A 26,959-nucleotide genomic window follows, 5' to 3' on the forward strand; every position below is an offset into this window, starting at 1 on the left:
TGCAATCCTGTATTTCATACCCTTGTTTCATGTCACTGAAGTTACTGGGGTTCCACAGAGTGAAAGTCAGGACAGAATTAGGTCCTAACGATTTTGTATGACTCTGTGCAGTCATTATAGTTTCTAACGAGAGAGAGAAAGAAGGAAAACATACATGTTAACAAATGATTATTTAATCTACAAAGGAAGATTTCTAGACTATATAATTCTGAATAAACTGATCCAGGCATGCTGAAAATTGATTACCATATCCTTGTACTCTGACCCATAACGTAAGAAGCTGGATTCACATAATGAAATTAAGTAGCAGTCAATCTAGAACCAACGAAAAGAAACATGTACAACATATAAGGTAGTCTCCTAATGAAATTCACTGCTCAAATCATTGAGACAAATAATATGCCTATTTAAAAGGGTAGACTTTACAGCCCCCAAAACATTTACAGCTATGTAAATAATCATATCATGCTTCGGGCCATAAATTTACTGTCCTTTGCAGTTCAGAAGGAATTCCTTTCAATCTTCAGCAAAACACACAGCTCCCTAGGTGCACTGTGAGGTATATTCTATTTCTTATGAAATAGCTATTGGACATGAAAGGGTTTAGCATTACAAGGACCAGTGGAGTGATCCATCGAATTTTATACTTCCATGAAACTGAAAATATGTATATCGAGTACAGGACCATGGACAGAAATAAATTATTATAATAAACTCTCTTACCAGAATACATTTGACTGTTAGAATTGCACTGGGATCCTTGTGGTTAGCTGCCCAATGAAGTGGGATTTTGCCTTCAATATCAGGGATTCCAATATTAGAATCGTGTTTTATGAGAAGTTTCACATGCTCTGGGTTATTGTAGTAGGCACTCCAGTGCAGAGCAGTTTGCTAGAACACAACATCACAAATTTTACAAACACATAAACTTTAAAAATGAAATTAAATGGATACAGTTGCAAAATTAGTTTTGTGAAAAAATATTTGGATCTTATAAAAAATATCTTCATAGATTCTTGGATGATCCAAGAATCTATGAAGATATCTTTTTATAAATTCCAAGTAACCTTTCTTAACGATCTCTGATCAGGTTATATTTTTTAAATGTAGAGATTTACACTATTTACACTGCTGTTGCAACATGAACATTAAAGTATCTTAGACCTATAATTAAGGCTAAGATTTTGTCACAGATATTTTTAGTAAAAGTCACAGACAGATCACAGGCAATAAAGAAAAATTCACAGAAGCCCATGACCTGTCCATGACTTTTACTAAAAACATTCATGACAAAATGGAGAGCTGAGGAGTCCCCACACTGCCTGCAGCAGCTCAGCAGCTGTAGGGGCCCCAGCTTGGAAGTCTGGGGTCCCCCCTACCTGTGGAGGCTTGGAGCTGTGGAGTCCCCCCACTGCCTGCAGTGGGGGGATCCTGCAGCTTCTAGCTGCCACAGGCTGAAGTCATGGAGGTCTCTGGAAGTCATGGATTCATTGCTGTGTAGAACTCTGGGCTTGGGCTGGATTCCAGGGTGTAGGGCCCTGCAAGGTGGGAGGGTCCCAGAGCTCAGTCTCCAGCCTGAGTGCAGAATTCTACACAGCAATGAAACAACCCCGCAGCTTGAGCCCTGCAAGCCCAAGTTAGTTGGCACGGGCAAGCAGTGGGTGTCTAGTTGCTGTGTAGGCAGGCTCTTAGTTTCAGTATGAAGTTCTGGGCATTAGATAAGAGTTTTCATATGATGTGATTTCATCTATTTGACTTCAAAAACTCAAAACCATTAAAAAACAAGGACATTCAAAGATATAGGACACCTCTTAATTATGCATAATGTCCACATAGCACATTTCCACTGAGACAGACAGATTTCACTTCGCTAGGAGCTTCCTTCTCCCTACAAACAAGGAAACATGCTACACACAACTTGTTTACTCTCCATAGCAGTGTAACAAATTTAATTGGGACATCAGAAATGTTAGTAAATATTCAGCATTAACTTATGTGCACAGGTTAATTTTGTAGTGTGTTTTTCTTTGCTGGGCCTTAGACAATCCCAAAATCCCTTTCCCTCTCCCTCATCATAGAACTGTTTTTTCTCCTTTCTCCCACACACATAAGGATTTTGTTCCCTCCCTCTTTCCATACACAGGGACTGTGTTTACTTCCTATACCGACACACATACAAAAGGGTTTTCATAGGGCTGGTCTTCACTATGGGGAGATCAATGCTGCTGCAATCGATGCAACAGGGGTTGATTTAGTGGGTCTACTGAAGACCTGCTAAATCGATGGCAGAGCGCTGTCTGGTTGACCCCAGTATTCCACCTCCCTGAGAAGAGTAAGGTAAATTGACCGGAGAGTGTCTCCTGTTGATGCAGCACAGTGAAGATACTGGAGTAAGTCAACCTAAGCTATGTCAACTTCAGCTACACTATTCACATAGCTGGAGTAGCGTAACTTAGGTTGATTTACCCCAATAGTGAAAACAAGCCCATAGTCAAACATTATAAAGTCAGAGGGGACCACTGTGATCATTTAATCTGACTTCCAGCATAACACTTCTTTGAATTAATTCCTGTTTATTGAATTAATTCCAGCACATCTTTTAGAAAAATATTTAATATTGATTTAAACATTTCCTATGATGGAAAATCCACCATAAACCTTGGTAAATTGTTCCAATGGTTAACTACCCACACCGATAAAAATTTGGACCTCATTTCTAGTCTCAATTTGTCTAGTTTCAACTTCAAGCCAATGGATCTTGTTGTAACTTTTTCTGCTAGATTGAAGAGCCCTGTATTATCAAATTTCTGTTTCCCATGTAAGTACTCATAGACTGTGGTCAAGTCGGTCTTAACCTTCTCTTTCTTACACTGAACAGACTGAACTACTTGAGTCTTTCTATATAACGTACGTTTTCCATCCTTAAATCATTTTCGTGGCTCTTCTCTGAACACACATCAATTTAACATCCTTCTTCAATTATTGATACCAGAAATGATCACAAAAACAACAAGGAGTCCAGTGACACCTTAAAGACTAACAGATTTATTTGGGCATAAGCTTCCATGGATAAAAAACCACTTCTTCAGATGCATGGAGTGAAAATTACCACTTATTTGGTAATTTTCACTCCATGCATCTGAAGAAGAGGTTTTTTACCTACGAAAGCTTACGCCCAAATAAATCTGTTAGTCTTTAAGGTGCCACCAGACTCCTTGTTGTTTTTGTAGATACAGACTAACATGGCTACCCCTTGATACTTGACACCATGCAAGGCAGAAATGATCACAGTATTCTGATATTAACTGCGCCAATGCCAAGTAGAGGTAATATAACTTTCCTATTCCTACTCAATGTTTCCATTCAGCTTTGTGAAACTGGCCCTTTAAAAGCAACAAATACATATATTATTGGTTTGGACTTTTATCTGTTTGAACACAATAAATGTAATCAACTCAGGATCACCTGTACCTAAGCTATCACTAATTTTTAGTTCTGTGATCAATTTCTCTTAATCTGTCAAGAGGAGGTTTTGTATAGAATTCTCCTGTGACAGATGCAACACTTTTTGAGTTAGAAAACGTCATCTATAATTTTTAGAAATTCCAACAATGTTTTAGTATTGGCAGCATGAGACATCCGGCAAATCATGCAGATTAGTCCTGCATGATAACACAGCCTTTTTCCCTGCAAATTATAGATAGTTGCTTAAGGAGCTGGTAATCCTATTCTCCAATGTGATTTGGTGGTCTGTGGATGGTGGTCTTAGTACCCTATTTGTGCTTTATCTGTTTGTTAGAGCACTGATCCATAAGCATTCAAGATCATTTGCTTTCAAGTTGTCAATGACTCAGAAACAGGTAACGGGTTTTGTTCACTTCCCCTCATGCAAACAAGTTTTGTTTACTCCCTCCTGACAAACACAGAGGATGTATTTTTACTCCTCTTGATCCTACCCAGGGATTGTCTTTATTGATGCCCTCTGAACACAGGTCTTTACTCCCTGCTACATGCAGGTTCTGTGTTTAGGAAGTGCAGATGCAATGCTCTACCCACAAACACTCTTAAAATTTACATCTTAAGATAGATTACTGCAGGCTATAGCAGCCCCATAACATCCTTATATATAAATCCATACTAAGACAATGGCCCAAGCAAACAGAGCTCTGCCATTTGACTTGCTGTGTGACCTTGAGCAAATCAATCCACAACTGTATTAATTTAGATGGAATAAATGGGCCAAAGGTGTTATCATACCCCAGTCATTGTCCAATATCAAACAGTGTTAAACAAGGTCTGGAGTTTGAAATACAGAGTTCTCAGCCTGCTTTGTACTATGGCAAATACATCACCAAAAACCCTTTTAACCTTTTATTAAACATAAAGAAAGGAAGAAAAAACAGTTAGAGCATTTAAAATATAAAGTATTAAAGAAGGCTTTCATTTTAACAACATCCTGTGTTCCCTTTAGCTGAAGAGTTTTTACAAGGAAAAAACCTTTTGTTTGACAATCCCTTAGATGGTATAAAAGATGGTAACAACTGTGGTTTTGGGGAAAAGAGTAGTTAGTTGAGATGAGCTGGAGCTGTTGTTAAATTCCAATCCCATTTCATCCCAGGTGGTGTTTGGGATTCAGCTTGAGCCAGTAGAGATGGCAATGTCATCTGAGTATCTCTCTATAGCCCAGCCTAGGCAAGATAACTCTCAGAATCAGGATGAAGAAGGTCTTAGGTCCCAGGACATGGAGGAGGTGGCAGCTATGATGGTGAAGCCTGATCCAGTAGCTAATTTTTCTCCTTAAAGTGTCTTTCTTTAAGAACCCACAAACGGAATGGGGGGGGGGTGGAATAACCCATCACCTCATTATTTTGTCCACCAATTGGGCCTAGTTTCCAACACATCAATTTTGGTTTATTGATTTCTGTTCCACACATCTGTTGTTTACCAAGTATGATCTTAAAACAGCCCTTGAGTCATATCAGTAGACCTTTTACTTTGGACTAATTAAGTCTCTCTCTTCCTTTCACACCTTTTCCTATCAACATTTGTTATTACAGATTATTGTGACATCTGATGAAATTTCATGTACTTTTTACAGTTGAGCTCACAATTACGGTACATTTGTAGCCTCAGTTATCACACCATGAGATCTCAGCTTTTCCAACTGCATAAATGAAAAATGCTTATTCAGGGATTAAAACTAGGATTAAAACTATCCAAACAATGTAACAGTTTTGATATTTGTGGACCCTGATTAACGTACATTGATTGTTAAAGATAAATGTTTTTCTCTTTTTTTCCCCTTCATGGTGTCAGGGCAGAGTTACGGTTTCTGCTAATGGAGAAACATTCAGTTTTGAAGAATAATGGGAGTGGGGGGAAATGACCATTAATTCCTCCAAATATTCAAAGATAGGTTTTGCACAAGATTTCAGTGAGTTTTAACTATGTGGAAAGTTTGAAGAGCTTTTTACACAGTTAAGATTATCTGGGTGCCTTAACTGTGCACTTCCATACCTTAATATGTTTGGATTTCTTTTAAATTGAACCTGAACTGATAGTTTCCTGGGTTTATAATTCTTGGTTTGGCGATAATTGCAATATCTCAGTAATGTATCTTATTCCAAATAACTGATACGTATTCTCAACCTTAAATCCATTTTACATAAATACTGTCTGGAAAGAACAAATATATTGTTACAGATCATTATTGTACCATTGTTACAGATCATTACTTGTGACAGGGTCGGGCCAGATGGCTACAGGAGAGTGATCAAACGGAGATATATTAGCCCCAGATTAAAGCAGGTCCCTTTTCCCTGGGTAAGGTAACAGGGGCAGTTCCAGAACAATCAGGAACTTGCTGGAACCAATTAAGGCAAGCAGGCTAATTAGGACACCTGGAGCCAATTAAGAAGCTGCTAGAATCAATTAAGACAGGCAGGCTAATCAGGTACCTGATTTAAAAAGGACCTCACTTCAGTCAGTGAGAGGTGTGCAAGGAGCTGAGAGTGGGAGGGCGTGCTGCTGGAGGACTGAGGAGTACAAACGCTATCTGGAATCAGGAGGAAGGTCCTGTGGTGAGGATAAAGAAGGTGTTGGGAAGAGGCCATGGGGAAGTATCCCAGGGAGTTGTAGCTGTCGCACAGGTGTTACATAAAACACTGTAGACAGCTGTGATCCACAGTGCCCTGGGCTGGGACCCAGAGTAGGGGGCGGACCCGGGTTCCCCCCACCCCTTCCCCCCAGTTGGTACAAGAGGAATTGACCTGGACTGTGGGTCCCACCTGTGGGGAAGGTCTCTGGCCTGTCCCCCCGACCCAGTAGGTGGATCAGCAGAGACTGCGGGGATTGTTCTCCTTCCTTTTCCCCATGCTGGCCAGTGATGAGGTTAGCTGAGTGAATGGCAGGTTTGAGCCACAAGCAAAACTGAGGGCTGCCGTGAATCTCTGAGGCGAGCAAATCTGCCAATAAGTGCAGGACTCACCAAAGCAAAGGAGCAAATTTGTCACATACTGTACCAAGCTTATTTTGTGAAAGCAAAAAACCCAGTTACCTACCTTTCATAACTGTTGTTCTTTGAGATGCGTTGCCCATGTCCATTCCATTCCAGGTGTGCTTGTGCCCACGCACGCGGTCGTTGGAGATTTTTGCCTTAGCAGTATCCGTAGGGTCAGCTGTGGTGCCCCCCGAGTGTCACACTCATGCGTTGGTATATCAGGTGCCACAAGCCCGATGCCCTCTCAGTTCCTTCTTGCTGGCAACTCCGACAGAGGGGTAGGAGTGCGAGTAATGGAATGGACATGAGCAACACATCTTGAAGAAAAACAGTTACGAAAGGTAGGTGACTGGTTTTTCTTCTTCAAGTGCTTGCTCATGTTGATTCCATTCTAGGTGACTCACAAGCAGTATCAATGGAGGTGGGCTCGGAGTTCACTGTCTTGCAGCTTTCAGAACTTCTCTGCTAAAGTCAGTGTTGTCTCGAGCTTGCTGGGTAAGCGCATAATGAGACGTGAACGTGTGGACAGACAAGCAGGTAGCGGCCCAACAGATCTCTTGGATTGATACTTGTGCCAGGAAGACCGCTGATGATGCTTGTGCCCTAGTCGAGTGTGCCGTCATGATCATTGGTGGAGACACCTTCACCAGCTCATAGCAGAATCGGATGCAGGCTGTGATCCAGGAGCCTGGACTCCTCAGATGATGATGAGGCTTTGGAAAGAAGACGAGTAAGTATGTGTCCTGGCCAGTGTAAAACTAGAAAATTACCTTGGCCAGAAATGTTGGGTGTGGGCGAAGCTGGACCTTATAATTGTAGAAGACCATAAAGGGTGGTTCCGAAGTAACTGCCCTGAACTCAGATACCCTGCAAGCTGATGTTATCGCAGCCAGGAATGAAACCTTCCAGAAGAGAAGCAGGAGACAGCAGGAAGCCAGAGCCTCAAAGGGAGCCCTCATGAGCCTCAACAGCATGAGATTCAGATCCTGAGCGGATGGGATCTCAGATGTCTGGGTAGAGATGCTCCAGACCTTTCAAAAACCGTGCCATCATGTCATGAGCAAAGATCAATCTGCCTTGGAACGGGGGATGGAAAGTAGAGATGGTGGACTTGATCGATGACAGGGACAAACCTTGGAGTTTGAGGTGCAGCAGATAATCCAGGATCTCATGCAACAGGGCCTGCTTGGCCTGAATATGTTGTTCCAAGGCCCAGCACATGAACCTTTTCCATTTGGCCAGCTAAGTCGCTCTGGTGGAGTGTTTCCTGATACCCAGAAAGACCTGCTGAACATGGGCCGAGCATGACTGTTTGCCCGCTCTTAGTCATGCAGTAGCCAAGCCATCAAGTGCAGCACCTCCAGGGTTGGGTGTAAAAGGCTGCAGTGGTTCTTGGACAGCAGATCTGACCAGAGGGGCAGCTGCAGCAGGGTGCCTACCGAAAGGCAATGTGCCGAACCAGTTTTGGTGAGGCCATGTGAGGACTATTAGGATAATTCTCGCCCTGTCTTGCTAGATCTTCACAAGGACCTGTAAATCAATGGCACTGGCAGCAAGGCATACATTGGTACCCCTGACCGAGGAATGAGAAAGGCGTCTGACAGGGAGCCCCTGTCCATACCCCGGATTGAACAGAACACGTGGCATTTTCTGTTCTGCCTAGACATGAACAGGTCCACCTAGGGAGTCGCCCATCTCTGGAAGATTATGCTCACCACTTCCAGATGGAGCGATCACTCATGGTGAAATGAGAAAGTCCTCCTGAGGTGATTTGCCAAAGTGATCGGGAACATTTCGGGCTCCAGGCAGGCTATCAGATGAATAACATCCTGTCAGGGTTCCTTCCCCACTCTGAACTCTAGGGTACAGATGTGGGGATTTGCATGAAAGACCCCCTAAGCTTATTCTTACCAGCTTAGGTTAAAAACTTCCCCAAGGTACAAACTTTGCCTTGTCCTTGAACAGTATGCTGCCACCACCAAGTGTTTTAAACAAAGAACAGAGAAAGAGCCCACTTGGAGATGTCTTTCCCCAAAATATCCCCCCAAGCCCTACACACCCCCTTTCCTGGGGAGGCTTGAGAATAATATCCTAATGAATTTGTTACATCAAAGACCAAAACCCCTGGATCTTGGAACAATGGAAAAATCAGTAAAGTTCTTAAAAGAAGGATTTTATTAAAAAAAAAAGAAAGGTAAAAATCATCTCTGTAAAATCAGGATGGAAAATACTTTACAAGGTGTTCAGATTCAAAACACAGAGGATCCCCCTCTGAACAAAACCTTAAAGTTACAGAAAACAGGAATAAACCTCCCGCTTAACAGAGGGAAAATTCACATAAAACAAAAGATAAACTAATCCGCCTTGCCTGGCTTACCTATATTGGTTGCAATATTGGAGACTTTGATTAGGATGGGTTGGAGAAGATGGATTTCTGTCTGGACTCTCTCAGTCCCAAGAGAGAACAACCACGTAAACAAAGAGCACAAACAAAAGTCTCCCCTCCCCGCCCAAGATTTGAAAGCATCTTGTCCCCTTATTGGTCCTTTGGTCAGGTGCCAGCCAGGTTAGCTGAGTTTCTTAACCCTTTACAGGTAACAGGATGTTGCATCTGACCAGGAAGGATTTTATAGCACTGTATACTGAAAGGTGGTTACCCTTCCCTTTATATTTATGACACATCCCACTCACAAATATACCAAAGGCGGGGAGCTTCTTCACATAGGGCCAAAGACGTGGCACCGTCATGCTTGTTGATGTAATATACCACACAGGTATTGTCCATCAGAACCTGCACCACCTTGCCCATCAGGTGGGGCAAGAAAGCCTGGGAGGCCAAGCGAACTGCACTGAGCTCCCTGATGTTGATGTGGAGAGCCAGATCGTCCAGTAACCAGAGGCCCTGAGTGCTCAAGTTGCCCAGGTGGGCTCCCCAGCCCAGGTCCAAAGCATCGGAGACCAGGGTCAGCGATGGGGACGGGGTCGCAAAGGGTACTCCCTCCAACACTGATCCGGGCTCCAACCACCAATCCAAGGATGACCTGATGTGATCCGGCACCCTAACTACCCCGTGTAGATCATGCCTACTGGGGACGTAGACCAACGCCAGCCATGCTTGCAGAGGCCGGAGTTGGAGCCAAGCATGGCTGACCACGTACGTACATGCGGCTATGTGGCCAACAGCCACAGGCAGGTGTGAGCCATGGTTAGCGGGTGGTTCTTTATATGGGAGATCAGGTCTGACATAGCCTGAAAGAAAGGAAGACTTTGCCTTGCTTGGAGTTGAGAATCATTCCAATGAACTCTATTCACTGCACAGGAATTAAAGTGTTGTTTTTTCTCATTTATTAGCAGGCCCAGGTTGCGACAGGTGGAACGCACCAGATTGAGGGTCCTTTGCTTGCTCTCAAGACAGGCCCTTGATGAGCCAGTTTTGAGATATGGGAAGACCCAGACACCTCGATGTCTCAGGTAAGCAACCACTGGTGCCATAAATTTTGTGAACACCCTCAGAGCCAATGAGAGGCCAAAGGGCAGGGCTGTGAATTGAAAATGGTGTCCACCCACTATGAAATGGAGGAAAACTCTGTGACCTTAGAATATGGAAATAAACATCCTTTAAGTCGAGGGCAGTATACCAGTCTCCTGGATCCAGGGAGCGGATGATGGAGGCCAGGAAGACCATACGAAACTTCAACTTTCTGAGAGACTTGTTGAAGCGACTCAGGTCAAGAATGGTCTGAGGCCCACTTTTGCTTTTGGGATTAGGAAGTAGCGGGAATAGAACCCTTTTCCTTTCATGTCCCGAGGGACCTCCTCCATTGCCTCCAGGAGCAAGAGGTTCTCAACCTCTTGGACAAGGAGTTGCTCGAAGAGGGAGGTGGGAGGAAGGGGCGGCTGAAAATTGCAGGTTATAGCCCCAAGATACTATGTCCAGCACCCAGTGGTCTGTGGAGACCCGTAACCAGGCTGAAGGGTAGGGATGAAGACGGTCAAGGAAAGAACAAGGTGGATCTGGGGAATTGATTGGGGCGTCACTCTTAAGCACACCTTCAAAATGAGCACTTCTGGACCCTGGGATGCTTCACTGGGCCAGGCTGCGCGGGTGAGTGGGAGGAGGAAGGGCAGCGACAACTAAAGCTCATGTCTCTATCACTTTTCCTTGCAGGCTTGATGAGGCTGCCAAGGCCTTGGCGGTGGGGGCAGCCAGAACTGTTTCTCTGCAGACTGCAGTGTATGCATACCCAGCAAGCAAAGGGTGATCCAAGTTTCCTTTAATCCATGCAGCCTCATATCAGTCTGTTCCAAAGAGACCGTTCCCAGTGAATGGGAGGTCCTGGATAGAAGTCTGCATCTCTTGGGACAGGCTGGCAGTCTGAAGCCAGGAGCTGCGCCTCATGACCACCACCAACTTGACCCAAGCCATCGAGTCTGCCTGCATCCCATGCCATCTGGAGAGAGCACATTGCCACTATGGTGCCCTCCTCCACCAAGGTGCTGAATTCCTGGGCCAGACCCTTAGCAAGGAACTCCTTGAAGGGAGTCCCAGACATTAAAATTGTACCTGCCCAAGAGGGCCTGATGGTTCACCACCTGTACCAGCAGGCTGGCTGTTGAATAAACTTTTCTCCCAAAAAAGGTCCAATCTTTTTGCCTCTTTATTTTTGGGAGTTGAACTAGTGTGCCTCTACTTGTCCCTTTCATTGACTGCAGAGACAACCAGCGAGCCCGAAGGTGGGTGGGTATAAAGGTACTCGAACCCTTTGGCTGGGATGAAGTATTTTTTTTCGGCCCTTTTGGAGGTGCGAGGGATGGACGACGGGGTTTGCTAGAGGCCTTGGTAATTTTCAGGACTCTGTCATGCACTGGTGCCAGGGTAGAGGCTGAGAGGACATTGAACAAAGTGTCCACCTGCTTGGCCATCTCCTCCACCTCTTGGCGCAAATTCTCGGCCACCGGTTGAAACAGGGCTTGATGTTCCTTAAAATCATTCGGTGGCCTGGCCCTCAATGGTCGCGTGACCACACTGTCCGGGGATGAGAACGATGACTGTACTGCCGGGGGAAGCTCCGGGGCTTCATCCCCCATGGGGAAGAGGGGTTTTGGGGTAGGCGCTGTCTCCTCTACCCTGACCTCCGAGCGGGTCTGATGCACCGAGCCTGGTGCCGCCAGCTGTTGCTCCAAGGCAGCGGCAGATGAGTAGTGCAAAGAGGGCATCGTCATCACCAGCATGCCCCAGGTGCTCCAATAATGCCACTGACCATGCTGCCAAGGTGGTACCGTAGACATCGACGCAGCCTCAGGTGCCCATTTGCGCCAGTGGGGTCTTGGTGAGGGGCTGAACTGCCCTTCTGTGCCGGAGGAATCCCCTTCCAGTGATCATGGCAGGGCTGTCAACGCCTGTATCTGCCTGCAGACAGTCGTCACCAGAGACCGGTGTTTGGAGTGGGAGGATCAGTGCTGGTATCCAGGGGACTGGTGCTGGGGGGACTAGAATCATGACGGGGAGTGCTCCCACGAGGCAGGTAACTAAGATCCGTGCTGAGAAGGCAATTGCTGAGAGGGCGAATGGTGCAGGTGGAACAGAGACCGGTGCCTCCCCCAAGGCGATCTACGTCGATCAGGTACCTCCCCCAAAGTGATCGCAGTGCCGGTGACCGAGGGCGAGCCCCAGAGGATGTGGGCTGCGATGCTGGAGATCTGCGGCGTGGAGGCAGAGAGCACTGCCATGTCTCAGGGAATCAGCGGCGCTCCACTGCCCCCTGAGGGGTCTTAGCGGCTGGCTTGCCCTTGTAGGGAGCCTTTGCTGCTTCCTGTGGCACGCGCGGTGCAAGCAGAAGCCTCTGCTCTCTCAGCACCGTGGGACCTTGAGAAGGCATCGATGCCGTCAGAAGTTTGGGTCCCCTACCGCTCCCGGGAGTTGGTTGTGAATCCTTTAAGGGCTAAGGGCCCTGACCAGGGAGGCACATCCACGTGGCTCTGGCGTGGCAGGGCAGCCCAAACTGGGTCCTTTGACTGATGCCCCATGGCCTTTTTTGCCTGGTGCTGGAGAGCCATGCTTCTTCATTTTCTTTCTGGGCACCGGCAACAGGGAGCAGTGCCGAGCGGAGCCCTATGCTGGGGGTGCGCTGCACACCAAGGCTGAGGTACTAGGCGAGACGTGGTGGGATGGCTCAGAAGCTGGACGAGAGCAACCTCCCATGAGGAGAGCCTGCAAACGAATATCCTGCTCTTTCTGAGTCCTGGGTCGAAAAGTTTTACAAATATAACACTTGTTCATCACATGTGATTCCCCCAAGTACTTGAGGCAGCTGCTGTAGGAGTCACTTACAGGCATAGGCCTGTTACAGTCCGCCCAGGGCTTAAACCCCGGAGACCGGGGTACACCCCACCTGGGGCAAAGTTCCCGCTGGGACTCTAACTTCTAACTCTTAACTACACTTAACAACTACTTAATACTAATTATTATAAACAACTATTTACAAGGCTCTATGGCTCCAAGTCAGAAGAGACAAAACCGCTATTATGCAAGGAAAGGCGTTCTGACTAACCACCAAGGGAGGTAAGAAAGAACTGAGAGGGTGGCAGTGCCTAATATACCCAAGCGTAAGCGTGGCCCTTATGGATACAGCAAAGACAAAAATCTCCAACAATCACGCACATGGGCACACCTAGAATGGAATCGATATGAGCAACACTCAAAGAAGAACAAAGGTTTCAGATACAGAAAACATATCTGCCAACGTAACAGAAATAACAGATGTGTTTCTTTCACATTTATCTGTTTTATGAATTGGAATTGCATTAAAACTGCCACAAGAATTGTCACTAAAGCAGTATCTTACCTTGTTTCTGTCCTGCGTATCCACTTCTCCTGGGGCCATGTATTTTAGTAACAAAGCTAAGCACTTGGGACTCTTGTGGCGGGTAGTTAAATGTAAAGGCGTCATTTCTTCTAAATCCTTTTGCATCCAGTTTGCTCTACGAGCAAGTAAAAGTTTCATCAAGCGATAATTTCCCTGGATAAGGAAAAATATAACAGTAAGAAACTAGTTCTAGCAACTTAGTCAGACCAAAAGATGACAATATTTAAAGACACCATTGTTGTATTATGGTGTCATTACAGCAATACCAGTCAGCTATAATGACTGGCAGGGACTTGAACCTGGGTGGACAAGCTCCACTTGGTGGCAGTCTTAACTTAGCCATTCCCTGTGATCCACAAACCACAGAAGATGTACACTATACGAAGTCCTGTCCAAAAGCTCCAAACTGACAGCTGCCTTGGAGGTTCCCGATTGGTCCCCTAACCCCATATAAGCCCACAGAGTGTTCCAGGATGCATCCAGGCAACATGCAGATTACCAGTGAGCTACGATGACTGACTCTAATGCTGAGCTCCCAGCATCCACTGTGGCTCTGACTTGGATTCTGACCATCACTCGGGACCTAGAACCCCAACAGAAGTTATGATCTCTGGTACTGATCTTAGCCCGGAAATCTGACCTCGAGCTGCTCAAGCCCAGACTCTTGTCCCAGGACCCTGACAGTTTGCCTGGACCAGCCCTATCCCATGCTGAAGGTCATTCCCATAGGAACATGGAGGCAGCAGGTCATCACATGCCTGGCATGTCTCAAAGGGCACTAGAAACATCTGAATGGGTTGACCATCCCGAGGAGGAACTCCCTACATCGAGAGCATAAGTGTTGCAGCTCTCATTGCAAAGCCAGATCCTGTAGATGCAGATGCTGTGCTGCGGACTCAACTAGTGCCGTGGACTCCTGGGGAGCAGACTCCAAGGCAAGAATACTGCACTCCTGAAATGTTCTGCACCTGCGTCCCTAGATGTGGGGCCAACCTTCCCACACCCAATGGAGACTGCCAAAAATTTAGAGGGTTTCTTAATTATTGCCATGTGCAATTCCTGCTCCACCCCTAGTCCTACCTACTGATTTAGCTAAGGCAGGATTTGTAATTAGTCTTTTAATGGGAGAGGCATTAGATTGGGCCTGACCCTGGCTAGAAAAGGAATGCCAAAACTGCTGAACTGGGATGCTTTCTTTCAGGTGTTTTCTATCATTCTGGATGATTCCTACTGCACTGTTTTTGCTGTAACAGCCCTGCAAAAACTACAATGGGTGAAGAATTGGTTGCCTCCTACACCACCCACTTCAGATAACTTGTCTGTGATGTGGAGTGGAATGAGGAGGCACAGCTCCACCAGTTTCAGTGGGGATTGCGTGAGGAAATTAAAGATGAACTACCTCGCATGAAAACCCCAACACATTTGGATGCCTTTTTTGATCATGCCATATGCATCAATAACAGACTACACCAGTGACATAGAGAAAGGAATGGGTCAGTGCCACATCCCAGCCAAGTCTCCTCAGTAACGATCCCTGGGTTAGTCCCAGGGCCCATACAACTCGGTGCAGCCCACCACCATGTGACTACCAAGGAAAGAGAATGCCATTCCGACCACAGTTAGTGTTTCTCCTGAGGGGAACCTAGCCACGCACTTGCCGGTTGTCTGTTGTGGTCCCAAGACATCCTTATAAAAGCATGCCGAAGGCACAGCAAGCTCTCATTACACCTCCAAGTTCAGGTCCTCCTCTACATCCCAGGTGAACCTTGATGAGTTCTCCCACAATGTGCACTTGTTGACTCCAGGGAAGCAGACAACTTCATGGATGCTGACACTGCACAAACCTTGGCCATGCCAGTGCAGCCAAAGGTAAGTCCTAACCTCACAGAGACTATAAGATGGCTAGTTCCTGTCCTCAGATCTGATGACCTAGAAGACCATGCCTCTGGAAACTGTTATCTAGAATCACTGAGAAATCCTAAAATTTGGAGCGATCTCTTTGCTGCACTTTCCCATAATCATTGGCATCTCATGGTTGGCAACACATGACATGCACATCTTGTCAGTTTCCACTCTGAACTCTTTCAGCACATCTGCCTGCATATACCATCTGATGGACCCCAGCCAGAGACCGGATTATCCCTTGGAAATCCCCTGACCCTGGTCATGAGTCAGGTGAGACCACCACCAGAATCAACCCTTGTTCTTCCCACTAAGTACCACAAATACCTGGATGTCCTTAGAAAAAAAAAGTGAATGTCCTATCAGCATATTGAGACTGACTGCCTGATTAAGCTATAACCTGGGGCCAAGATACCCTTCAGCCATATCTATGCAATATTGGAACTGGCAGCCCTGTGGCTCTATCTTCAGGAGAAACTTGCCAAAGGGTTACTTGGGCTATCAACCTCCTCTGCCAAGGCCCTTCTTTTTGTCAAAAAGAAAGATGGGAACCTGTGCCTATGCATGGACTATCAGGCCCTCAATCAAGTAACTGTCAGAAACCAGTACTCCCTCCCTCTCATCCCAGAATTGTTGGGCCATGTGCAATCAACCCAGGTACTCACTAAGCTCGACCTGTGAGTTTACAACCTGGCAAAGATCAGAGCAGGGGATAAATAGAAAACAGTCGTTTGAACCTGCTGTGGCCATTATGAATACTTGTTAATGTATTCAGTCTCACAAATGCCACTGCCACTTTTCAGCATTTTGTGAACAGTGTAGTCCATGACATCCTAGACCAGTACGTCGTAGTTTACTTTGACAACATACTTGTCTTCTCCAGAGTCCAAGACATACCTAGCATGTCTGATCAGTCCTGGATTGACTCCGCCAACATAGTTTATATGCAAAATTTGAAAAGTGCAGCTTTGATCTATGTTCCATGGAGCTTTTGGGCTACATCTTGTTGCCTGAGGGCCTCCAAATGGACCCAGGAAAGTGGATGCTGTTCAGACCTAGGTGGTTCCTTGAAACATCAAGAAGCTGGAACACTTCCTGGGGTTCACTAACTTTTATAGATTTTTTTCCTGAATTTTTGGGCTAGATAACCCTGTTGACAGCACTTCAACGCAAGAACACCTTCATCTAGTCCCCGGCGGCACAACAGGTGTTTAACCAGCTCAAGAGGGCCTTCACCAGTGTGTCATTCTTGACACCCCTCAACCCAGTGAGGCCCATTGTCATTGACACTGATGCCTCCAACGCTGCCATCAGGATCATACCACCCAAAGACATGGCTCCTAACATCACTCCTCCCTTGTGTCAACTCCTCATGGACGCGTACTCCAACAAAATATGATGAAACCCGAGGAAAAAAAAGTCTAGTGATCAAGTCCAGCCTTGAAGAGTGGCACCTGGAAGGGGCCAGGCACCCTATACAGGTGTATACAGATCATAAAAAACTAGAATACCTTTGCAACGCTAAGGTGCTAAACCAAAGACAGTTCTGGTGAGCCCTGTTGTCACATGTTTTAACTTCACCATTACCTACCACTCCAGGATCAAAAACAAAGCCATCAATGCCCAGTCCCAAAAAAGAAAGTACCTCAACTGTCAACTGTCCTATTGCATGGAGGCACGATGCATCCTTAAGCCCTGGAATTTCCTGGATGCCGCCACTTCCCAAGATCTCACATTTCTGATCTGCATGGGGGTGGGGGGAGAAGCTCCCTCCCAAGGAACTTGAGGTCAAAAGCAAGGGGCAATATCAGAAACAGGATGGCTTATTCTATGTCAAGGGTCACCTATACTTTCTGCCAGGATGTCCCCAACTGGAGGTTTTGAGATTCAGCTGAGACTCCCGGATAGCAGGCCACTTTGTCCACCTCAAGACCCTTTGCCTGACTGCCTGCTCCTTCTGGTGGTCCTGGATACAAGCAATGGTGCACTCCTATGTAGATTCTTGCAAAGTATGTGCTTGCACCAGGAGGCCATGCATGAGAGCCCTCGGCACTCTAATATCTGCAGAAACTCTGGCTAGACCATGGGAGACCACAAGAGGGACTATAAGCAATATGCTGGCCACCAGAACCAGAAAGGTCCAACATTTGCAGCTGGACAAAAGATTTGGTTTTCAGTACACCACCATATGGACCAGCCTCGTCACAAATTGTTCAGCCTGTATCTGATCAGCCAGATGATCAACTCAGTGACCGTCAAAGCTCCAGTTGCCCATATACATCAGGGTACACCAGTTGTTCTACATATCGCTGCTGAAACTGCACACTGACAACTCCTTTGCTCACTGACAACAACCACTGCCCACTCCAGTTCTGGTCCAGGGTCATGATCAATATGATGTCTATGAGATTTTAAATTCTAAAATCAAATGTGATTTGATTTCCCTCGTTGACTGGGAACGTTACAGTCCTGAGGTGCGCTCCTGGGAACAGGTGTCCCAGGTCCATATGCTTGACTTCATAGTGGCCTTCCAGGCAGCCTATCCAGATACACCCAGCCCAGTACATGGGGGTTGCCCCTAGAAGGTTGTGTGTATGACATGAGGATCGGCAGGACCATGGGTGCCAGGTTTGTATAATTTTTGGTGGTGCCCAGAACGGGTCCAAGCAGAGCCGCCCCGTCCAAAGGACGGATCAGGCCAATTGCCCCAGGCCCTGCGATTTAGGGGGCCCTATGCTTCAGGGGGACGCAGGGTCCAAAGTGGCCTGGGGAGCTTAGTGGGGGGCCTGGCGCTGGCAGCAGCAAGCAACCTGGCCCTAGCCCTCCTTGCCGGCTCCCAGCATCGCTTGGAGGAGGGAGCAGAAACTGGAAAGAGGCGGGATGGGGGTGGGGGCTTGAGGGAAAGGGTTTAATGGGGGCGGGGAGGGGGAAGAGCAGGAGTGGGAAGACGTGGGGTGAGGGTTGGGGGGAAGGGGTGGAGTGGGGGCGAGGCAGGGGCAGAGCAGGAGCAGGAAGAGGCAGAAGCGGGGAGGACTGGGGCCGGATTGCTCACTGCTACTGGCGCCAGGTCCTCTGTTAAGCCCTCCAAGCAGCCCTGGACCCCGTGTCCCCCTGAAGTGCAGGGCCTCCCAAAGCACAGGGCCTGGGGCAGTTGTCCCAGGCCGTCCTACGGACGGCACAGCTTTGAAAAATATAAGCCCACACACTGGTGGAGCCGGGCCCATGTTCCTGAATATTGCTAGAGCAAGGGCACCTCAGGCCCATATAACTGGCCGCCTGTGGGCAGGACTCAAACCTGAGTGGGCAGAGCCTCCAGGCCACTTGGCGACAGCTGTAATTTGCCTGCTCCCTTCTCCCTGCAAACTGCAGCTGACGTACACTATGGTAAGTGCTGCATGAGAGACGTGATTGGCAGCCACTTAGGAGGATCCTGATTGTCCCCTTGACCCTATATAAGCCCACAGGCACACCAGGAAGTGTCAACACTGCAGATTATTAGTGAGCAGCCATGACTGACTTTGCTTCTGATGTCCCAAAATTGACTTTGGCTTCTGACCTTTACTCTGGAACCCCAACGCAAGTTCTGCCCTCAAGTATTGACCTCAGCCTGGAAACCTGACCACGAGCTGCTTGAGCCATGCCCCCTGACCCAGAACTCTGACACCGTAAAGCTTGAAGACCTCTAGAAAAAAGTACTGCTTATTAAGCCTTGCCCCTTAAATTTCCTTCACTTTGGAGGACAGGATTAAAATCGAAAATAAACTTGATAAATTAGAAACTGATCTGAAAACTATGGGATGCGGGGGGTCAAGGTGGAGGGGGGTAGGGCGTGTCAGGGTGAGGATTTGAGGGCCTGCTTAACGGGGGAGCCCCAGCTACTGCTGAGGGGACACCGCATGCTGGGATCCTGCTTTCTCCCACCCACGATTCCCCTATCCCCTTTTCTTCTCCACCGCCCCCCCTCCCACATTCCTCTCCGCCTTCCCTATTTTACCTTCTTCCTTCTCTCATTTCCCCCCTCCCCCCTTGCCAATCCCACCCCGGGCAGTCACTGTTGCACAGAGTAGAAAACAGGAAGGCTCCCAACACACAGAAGGGGAGAATGACTGGCACTAGGACCCAGGAGGCGGCGTTCAGCTACAGAGTCAGCAGAGCGGAGGCACAGCCTCCTTCAGCTGGGAAGCTCTTTGCTTGCAGAATGGGGGCACCGTGACATGTAACCCTGTGTGCCCCCTCCCATGCCTCACCTCCGTTTGCAGTGGGGGCAATCCCCTCTCCAAAAAACTGCACCCATGGTCGTGGCTTCCCAGCCATTTCCTGCAGGGAAACACAGGAAATCTGCGGGGTAGGGCGGAGGCGTGCAGTCACGCAGAATCCCCCCAGGAGTAAATGATACAACTAGATGTAAAAAGGACAAAAATGGAAAATGTAAAAATGGAAAAGTGAAAGTATGCTACTAAAACACAACTCAACAAACTACAATCTTTTGTTCAATGTTTTCACCCCAGAATCATTCTTCCAGCATGTCTGGCTAGTCCTTAGCCAGGATCCAGTCACAGAGCCCAAAGAACTTGATTTCCTTTGTCTCATCAGGTGAAGGATAATTTAGGGGTTCTCTCCCCTTCTCTTTACAGTCTAGTAAACCTTTAAACTGTATTTTTCTGAAGTGCATCCCTAGATAAAGCTCCCTTTCCCTACTTTGTGTAAACACCATGCTGTCTGTTGTAGATAGGATGCTGGCTTCTCCCATGCTTGTAATTTTTACAATGCCAAATGATCTTCCTGCAATCTCCGATGCAAATGAATAGCTCGCTGTCCTTGGCCACACCAGGCTTGTGGTGTCAGTCCATTGCCTTTGTCTGGAAACTTGTATAATTCTTTGTAGGTTAATCGCACATACACTACACAAAAATATTAATGATCAGTGAGTTATTAGTTTTTCACTGATACCTTACATGACATCTTTTATATACAGATTATAACAACAGTGAGTTGGGGTACACTGAGTATGTCACCTCAGAAAAATTGGTGACAAAACACTGAAGCACCAAATGGGCCTCAGTTTCACAGCTGAGCCAGTGAAGTATTGACCACCTCCTGAATCATTCTGTGAAGGTCACATCCCAATGAAGTGAGCGGGAATTGCACACACTCAGCGCATTAAAGGATCAGACCCTTATGTGTAGTGTGCATCTTGTTAATTCTACGTTTATAATTAAGGCCCTACCAAATTCATGGCCATGAAAAACACATCATGGACCATGAAAATCTGGTCTTTTGTGTACTTTTACCTATACTACCCATATTTCCCAGGGGGAGACAAGCGTTTCTCAAATTGGGGATCCTGACCCAAAAGGGGGATCACAAGGTTATTTTAGGGGGTTCAGGGTATTGCCGCCCTTTACCTTTGCACTGCCTTCAGAGCTGTGCATAAATTTCATTGTGGAGATGGAACTCAAAGAAGTGGGGAGAAAAAACTAGACTGACATTTTTGATTATACAATTTTTATGACCTTCAATAATACACACTCATTATTGAATATACACACACAAACAAACACAAAGAAGAATCTAGAGAGTAGCAGAAAGATGATATTGAAATCTAAAAAAGGATAGGAAAAAAGCCATTTCCTATTCTCTGCATGAAAACTTAAATGTAGTGTTAAAAGTAAAAAAATATTTGTATTAAGATGGAATTAGATGAAAAGACGACATAACTAGCTATGTGAAGAAAGCTACCTGTAACTTAAACTACAAGTTTGCTGGCAAACATGTCTGTAATACAGATATTGCACACCTAATTTCATGCATTTTTAAAAATCTTTCAAGATTGTTTCTTAAAGAATATATTTACTAAAAAGTTACTTTTTCTCCCACTAGGGCAGGGGTAGAATAAGAAACTTTATTTTTATACACTTTCAGCTATTGCCCATATACTGCCTTATCACATTGCCTCAAAAACATACCTGTAAATTATGAGCCAGGTTTTCTAAGATGCCATGTTTTGTGGAGTCTCATTTGTGATATTTTGTGCAAATTATTTAATAAGCTAATTTATATAATTGCAAATACCCATAAACATCAACATTAAAAATGAGTGGATTTAATCCTGGTGAAAGACGTTAACTTCACAACTACAGCAAATGATGTCCTCTCTATCTAAAGAGCAGCAGCAAGGCAAGCTGCCCCCCACAAACTGTTCTGCCAGCACGGCTCAGGGGCATCTCCACAGCAGCTGGGAGGTGTAATTCCCACATTGGATAGATATTCCTTCTCAAACTATCACCTAAAAATAGTAGTGGGGCCACCATGGCCTGGGCTAGCCACCTAACTATGCACCCAGGGAGATCAGTGGGATTGTATTCATGCAGCTAGCCTGAGCCACATGGCCACAGTGCTATTTTTAGACATTAGCTCAAGAAGAGTTTGTACATGTACCTGAGCTGGGAATCAAACCTCCCAGCTGCTGTGTAGATGTACCATAAATCCTGGTTGGAGGTGGACTTCCTCGAGGCACTACTGGGACACTTCAATCTCTGTGGCCCCATATAGTTCTTGGCCTCTGTGCTGAGTCTGCCTATTACTGTGTTTGTGAGGTGGGTTTCTAAAACTGAGAACTCAAAACCTCCCCACATATCAACTGTTTGCGAGATGACAATGGAATGCTAGGTACCAGCATTCCTGGGTTCTATTCAGCACAAAACCAAAACAAATGGTGGGAACTAGCGGACACCCTATGCACCTGGGGTGAAGGAGGATAAAGACGAATTCCTGACCCTGAAAGCTGAGTGTTTCCTAGTCATTTGACCTACCGTCAGCATAGTCATTTGAATGTTTATTCTGAAAGGCACTGTAACAAAGTAGATGAGAGTAGGCTCTGTCATGTTAGAGACCTGGGTCTTATTCCCCACTCTGTCTCAAATGACCTTGTACAACTTCTTAGTTACCTTATTTACAAAACAGGGGGAAATACAGTGGCCTGCTTCTAAGTGCAAGAGGTATGAGGCCTTGGGCAATAGTAAGGCTGTTAACATGTACAGAAATATTAACAGCGCTGGGAAAACGCTTGATCTCTCTACTCCTTTGTCTCCTCCTGTGGCATTTTATCTGAGTAGTGAGAACATGGAAGTGTCTTAGCAGGTCTGGATCGAGGGATATGCTGATCCACACAGTGTGCAGGTTAAATGTGTGAGCACACAGGTGGCTTAAAGTTCACCTTATCACTCTCTTGATCTTGGTTCAGCTCCTGTATAGGGCTGGCTCTTTTGCATAGAGTTAGAGCAGTCTAAGGGATATTTTAACTAGAGCTGGGCATTATTATTTTTTGACAAATAGTTTATTAGCCAAAAAATGATGTTTCAGTAGATTCAAAGCTATCTGCAAATTTGACACATTTCCCCGATATTTTCAGCCAAATATTTTTTTCGGGTGCCATTCACCAATGGCTGTAGGAGGTGGTGGTGTCACCTCTAACCCCCTTACAACTTTTAACTCACTGGTTAGGACACTCACTTAGGATGGCTGAATTTGAGGCTCAATTACCTCCTCTGCCTGATATGGTGAAAGAGATTTGAACTTGGGCCTCCCATATTGCAGGAGAGTGCCTCAGTCCCTGGGCTAAAAGTTATAAGGGAGGTAAATACCATCTCCCACTCCTTCAGCCATTTTGTGAACACAGCCCTTCATTTCCTTTACTTTAATGTTAAAAAGTGCCCCAAAATGAAATCTGTTGACTATTTTTGATTTCATGATTTTTTTTTCAGAATTTCTGCATTCTGTTACATGCAAAACAATTCTTTCCTGATTTTTTTTTCCAGGACTAACAGGGAACCCAAAAAATTCAGCTATTTACCTAGCTCTAGCTTTAATTGGCACAAGTAGCTGAAGCTTGAGCCAGGGGCCAACATGGTTCCAGGGCATGCCATCCATGCTCCCCTTTCTTTCCCAAAGAGTAACATAGTGAGAAGTGTAAGGTTATGCATTTAGGGATTAATAACAAGAATTTTAGTTATAAGTTGGGGACGCATCAATTAGAAGTAACGGAAGAGGAGAAGGACCTTGGAGTATTGGTTGATCATAGGATGACTATGAGCTGCCAATGTGATATGGCTGTGAAAAAAGCTAATGCGGTTTTGGGATGCATGAGGAGAGGCATTTCCAGTAGGAATAAGGAGGTTTTAGTACCATTATACAAGGCACTGGTGAGACCTCACCTAGAATACTGTGTGCAGTTCTGGTCTCCCATGTTTAAAAAGGATGAATTCGAACTGGAGCAGGTACAGAGAAGGGCTACTAGGATGATCCGAGGAATGGAAAACTTGTCTTATGAAAGGAGACTTAAGGAGCTTGGCTTGTTTAGCCTAACTAAAAGAAGGTTGAGGGGAGATATGATTGCTCTCTATAAATATATCAGAGGGATAAATATAGGAGAGGGAGAGGAATTATTTAAGCTCAGCACCAATGTGGACACAAGAACAAATGGGTATACACTGGCCACCAGGAAGTTTAGACTTGAAATCAGACGAAGGTTTTTAACCATCAGAGGAGTGAAGTTTTGGAATAACCTTCCAAGGGAAGCAGTGGGGGCAAAAGATCTATCTGGTTTTAAGATTCTACTCGATAAGTTTATGGAGGAGATGGTATGATGGGATAATGGGATTTTGGTAAGTAATTGATCTTTAAATATTCAGGGTAAATAGGCCAAATCCCCTGAGATGGGATATTAGATGGATGGGATCTGAGTTACTATAGAAAATTCTTTCCTGGGTATCTGGCTGGTGAATCTTGCCCATATGCTCAGGGTTTAGCTGATCGCCATATTTGGGGTCGGGAAGGAATTTTCCTCCAGGGCAGATTGGAGAGGCCCTGGAGGTTTTTTGCCTTCCTCTGTAGCATGGGGCATGGTTGACTTGAGGGAGGCTTCTCTGCTCCTTGAAGTCTTTGAACCATGATTTAAGGACTTCAATAGCTCAGACATGGGTGAGGTTTTTCATAGGAGTGGGTGGGTGAGATTCTGTGGCCTGCGCTGTGCAGGAGGTCGGACTAGATGATCAGAATGGTCCCTTCTGACCTTAGTATCTATGAATATCATATCAAGTTGTCATTTCTTTCATATAACTTTTGGATACTGAAAGCAGTGTCACATGGCATGCTGGCTCTGCTGTTTTGTAGCTGAGCCTTTATTATATCCTCAGCTAAAGCTACTGATACTTAATGATTAGCTGTCAGTTTTGGGGCCAAATTCTGGCTGCTCTGACTCAGAGGTGCTAGAAAATAAGACAGTGCAGAAATCCGTTTCCTCCTGCTGAGGAAGCAGACAGAATCTGGTGCTTTGCCCTCCATGAGCCAAAGGGCATAAGAAGAAGTTATGCTAGAAGCTCTTGACATCCCAAAGAGGCCATGTTGCAGACAGAGGAAGATGCTGGGGGAAGCATATGTTTCACTTGTTACAGAATGTAGAATTGGCAACTCTTCAGTGTATGGCTCCAGCACACTTGGAGGCATGTTTCAGGAACAGGCGGCCTCCAGAAAATTCTAGGAGTCAGTGGAAATTGCCTCAAAACCAATTCTAAAACTGACTTAAGGCTATCAGGCTTTGGCCTCATAGTTCTAGTCTCTTTAGACCCTTTTGGACAAAAGCAATGCAATGGACATCACATCATGGAATGGGGTCAAATATGAAAAAAGGAGATGATTTTCAAAGAGAGAGATAAACAGTAAGAAATGACACACTGGTGGAGAGCGTGTGTCAAACTGAAGAAAGGCCAAATAAATAGAAGGAAAAAATAAGAAAAAACAGAATTTGTGCTAGTGACTTTGTATGATTTGTGATTTATTGTATTTCCTTGACAAACATCCTATGTAAATGTGTGAGGGATAGATGGGATAAGTAACAATTTAACACTCAGACTATTGCTGGTTACTCTGGGTTCTGCAGTTTTAAAAAAGCTGACGAAAAAGTCAGTAAAAGCAATCCTATATTAAACAGAATGCATTTATAATCTTCCAGTAAGCAAATGGGGCCATAGAGCTCTGCTGGATGTGGGTTTTCAAATTCTGGAAACTGTGGATGAATCCTAGAAAAAGCAACTGAACTCTTATTTCTCAAGTCACAGAGGATGCTGGTGGAAGACTGGACGTTCCTCCTCCTACCCACCCTAATTTGTAATTAAAACGTTTCAGTTTGGAGTAAATGGGGGGTGGAGAGGGATCAATTCACAGACCCTATCAAAAATCTCCTACCTCATTCTCGACGTTTAAGTCTGCACTTGGCCAAACGCTGGAGAAAATACTGTAATGTAGGGGAGTGCAGGCACTGGCAGGGAATGAATTAGATGACTTAAATAAATCTTGTCCATCTTTAATTTCCACTATTCTATTATGTAGATTACAGTGGCTGACTTTTAAAAAATGATTATCATAGCAATAAATGTTAGACAGTAACACTAATAAAGGATTTTGCATCATACTATTTCACAATAACACTTACTGTAGTTCTCTTCACTAGCACTTTTATGCACCATTGGTGAAATTCACCCTGATGTGAAGGGTCACCATCAAGCCCTCTACACTACATTAACTCCACAGAGCGGATGCACTGAAGGACTGCTGACAGAATGATCATGTTGGAGTGCTTGTGTACTCATGGAAAGGATCCCTCTACTGGCAAAGTAAACCATAATGGGAGCAGGATAGAGGTGGGTAAGGGGAAAGACACTAGATTTCACATGGATCCAGAGGCCCCAGTACTCAATGCCAGTGGCACAGAGAGGCTATAGTTGCTATTCCCATAGGCGATAAGGGTGGCAGAGAGTAGAATTCACATCCTCAACTGCTCTGTACTTTATCTATGTATGGCCTGAACATTGGGGTTTTATGTGAACAGAGTGGATTCACCAAGGCACAAATAAATCTGCTAGGATTATTTTTCCTACTACAATATTTTACTTTAAAAAAAATGGACAACATATTAGGGAGGATAAATTAAGGATGAGCTCAGACAAATCACCTCTTCCAACTTCTGAAGTTTACTGTCATTGATCTTTGCTCTTCAGTGAAAGCTTATAAAAAAGTCTGCCAAAAACCTCAACAAAAAAGCTGCCAGAAAATGCAAACTGCTCCCAGTGCCAGAGCCAGCAAAGCTACTGAATCCTTTAACGATATTCGCAGCAAGTTCAGTGAATGGTGAGTCACTATTTCCTGTTCTTCTGCTGTGTGTCATCTGAAGCATGAACTTAGGATTCTTCTTTAATATGCAGATATGCATCAGGGCATATCTTGAAATGGACACATGTAACAGTACAATATTTGTGCAACTACGAATCCATGCTAACATATCCAATTGCCTTTATTCATGATGAATTTTGAAAGAGGGGGATGGTGGGGAAACTCTTATTACTAATGCCATGGTACTTTACAGGTAAATAAATAGACAAAGAACTTGGAAACTAAATTAAAAAGAAAAAACAACAAAAATGATAACCCATGCAGGGCCTGAGAATTGAACTGGAGGGAGACAACAGTAAACCCAGGTCTACACTGCACTTCAAACTTATAATGGCATAACTACATCGCTAAGGGAAAAATCCACACCCCTGAATGACATAGTTATACTGACCTAACACCCCTTCCCCCGGCCACATGTAGACAGAGCTCTGTCGACAGGAGAGCTTTTCCCATTGGCACAGCTTCC

At 45.4% G+C, this 26,959-nt stretch overlaps 1 protein-coding gene across 5 annotated transcripts in view; it reads right to left on the reverse strand.

The window, feature by feature from the left end:
• Window positions 1-26,959, reverse strand: part of INVS (inversin) — a 201,747-nt gene that overhangs the window by 91,015 nt on the left and 83,773 nt on the right. For 3 of the 5 annotated variants that reach the window (XM_038388551.2, XM_043508525.1, XM_043508524.1), the window contains 2 exons: window positions 13,345-13,518; window positions 724-891 (listed from right to left, as the gene is read on the reverse strand). In XM_038388551.2, coding sequence (XP_038244479.1) covers window positions 724-891; window positions 13,345-13,518 — 342 coding nt within the window. Of the gene's footprint in view, window positions 1-723; window positions 892-13,344; window positions 13,519-19,514; window positions 19,629-26,959 lie in introns of those variants that run through there. The other 2 variants (XM_038388553.2, XM_043508523.1) reach the window with 2 other exon arrangements.

This window comes from Dermochelys coriacea, chromosome 2 (assembly GCF_009764565.3).
Source record: "Dermochelys coriacea isolate rDerCor1 chromosome 2, rDerCor1.pri.v4, whole genome shotgun sequence".
In the NCBI taxonomy this organism is placed as follows: Eukaryota; Metazoa; Chordata; order Testudines; family Dermochelyidae; genus Dermochelys; species Dermochelys coriacea.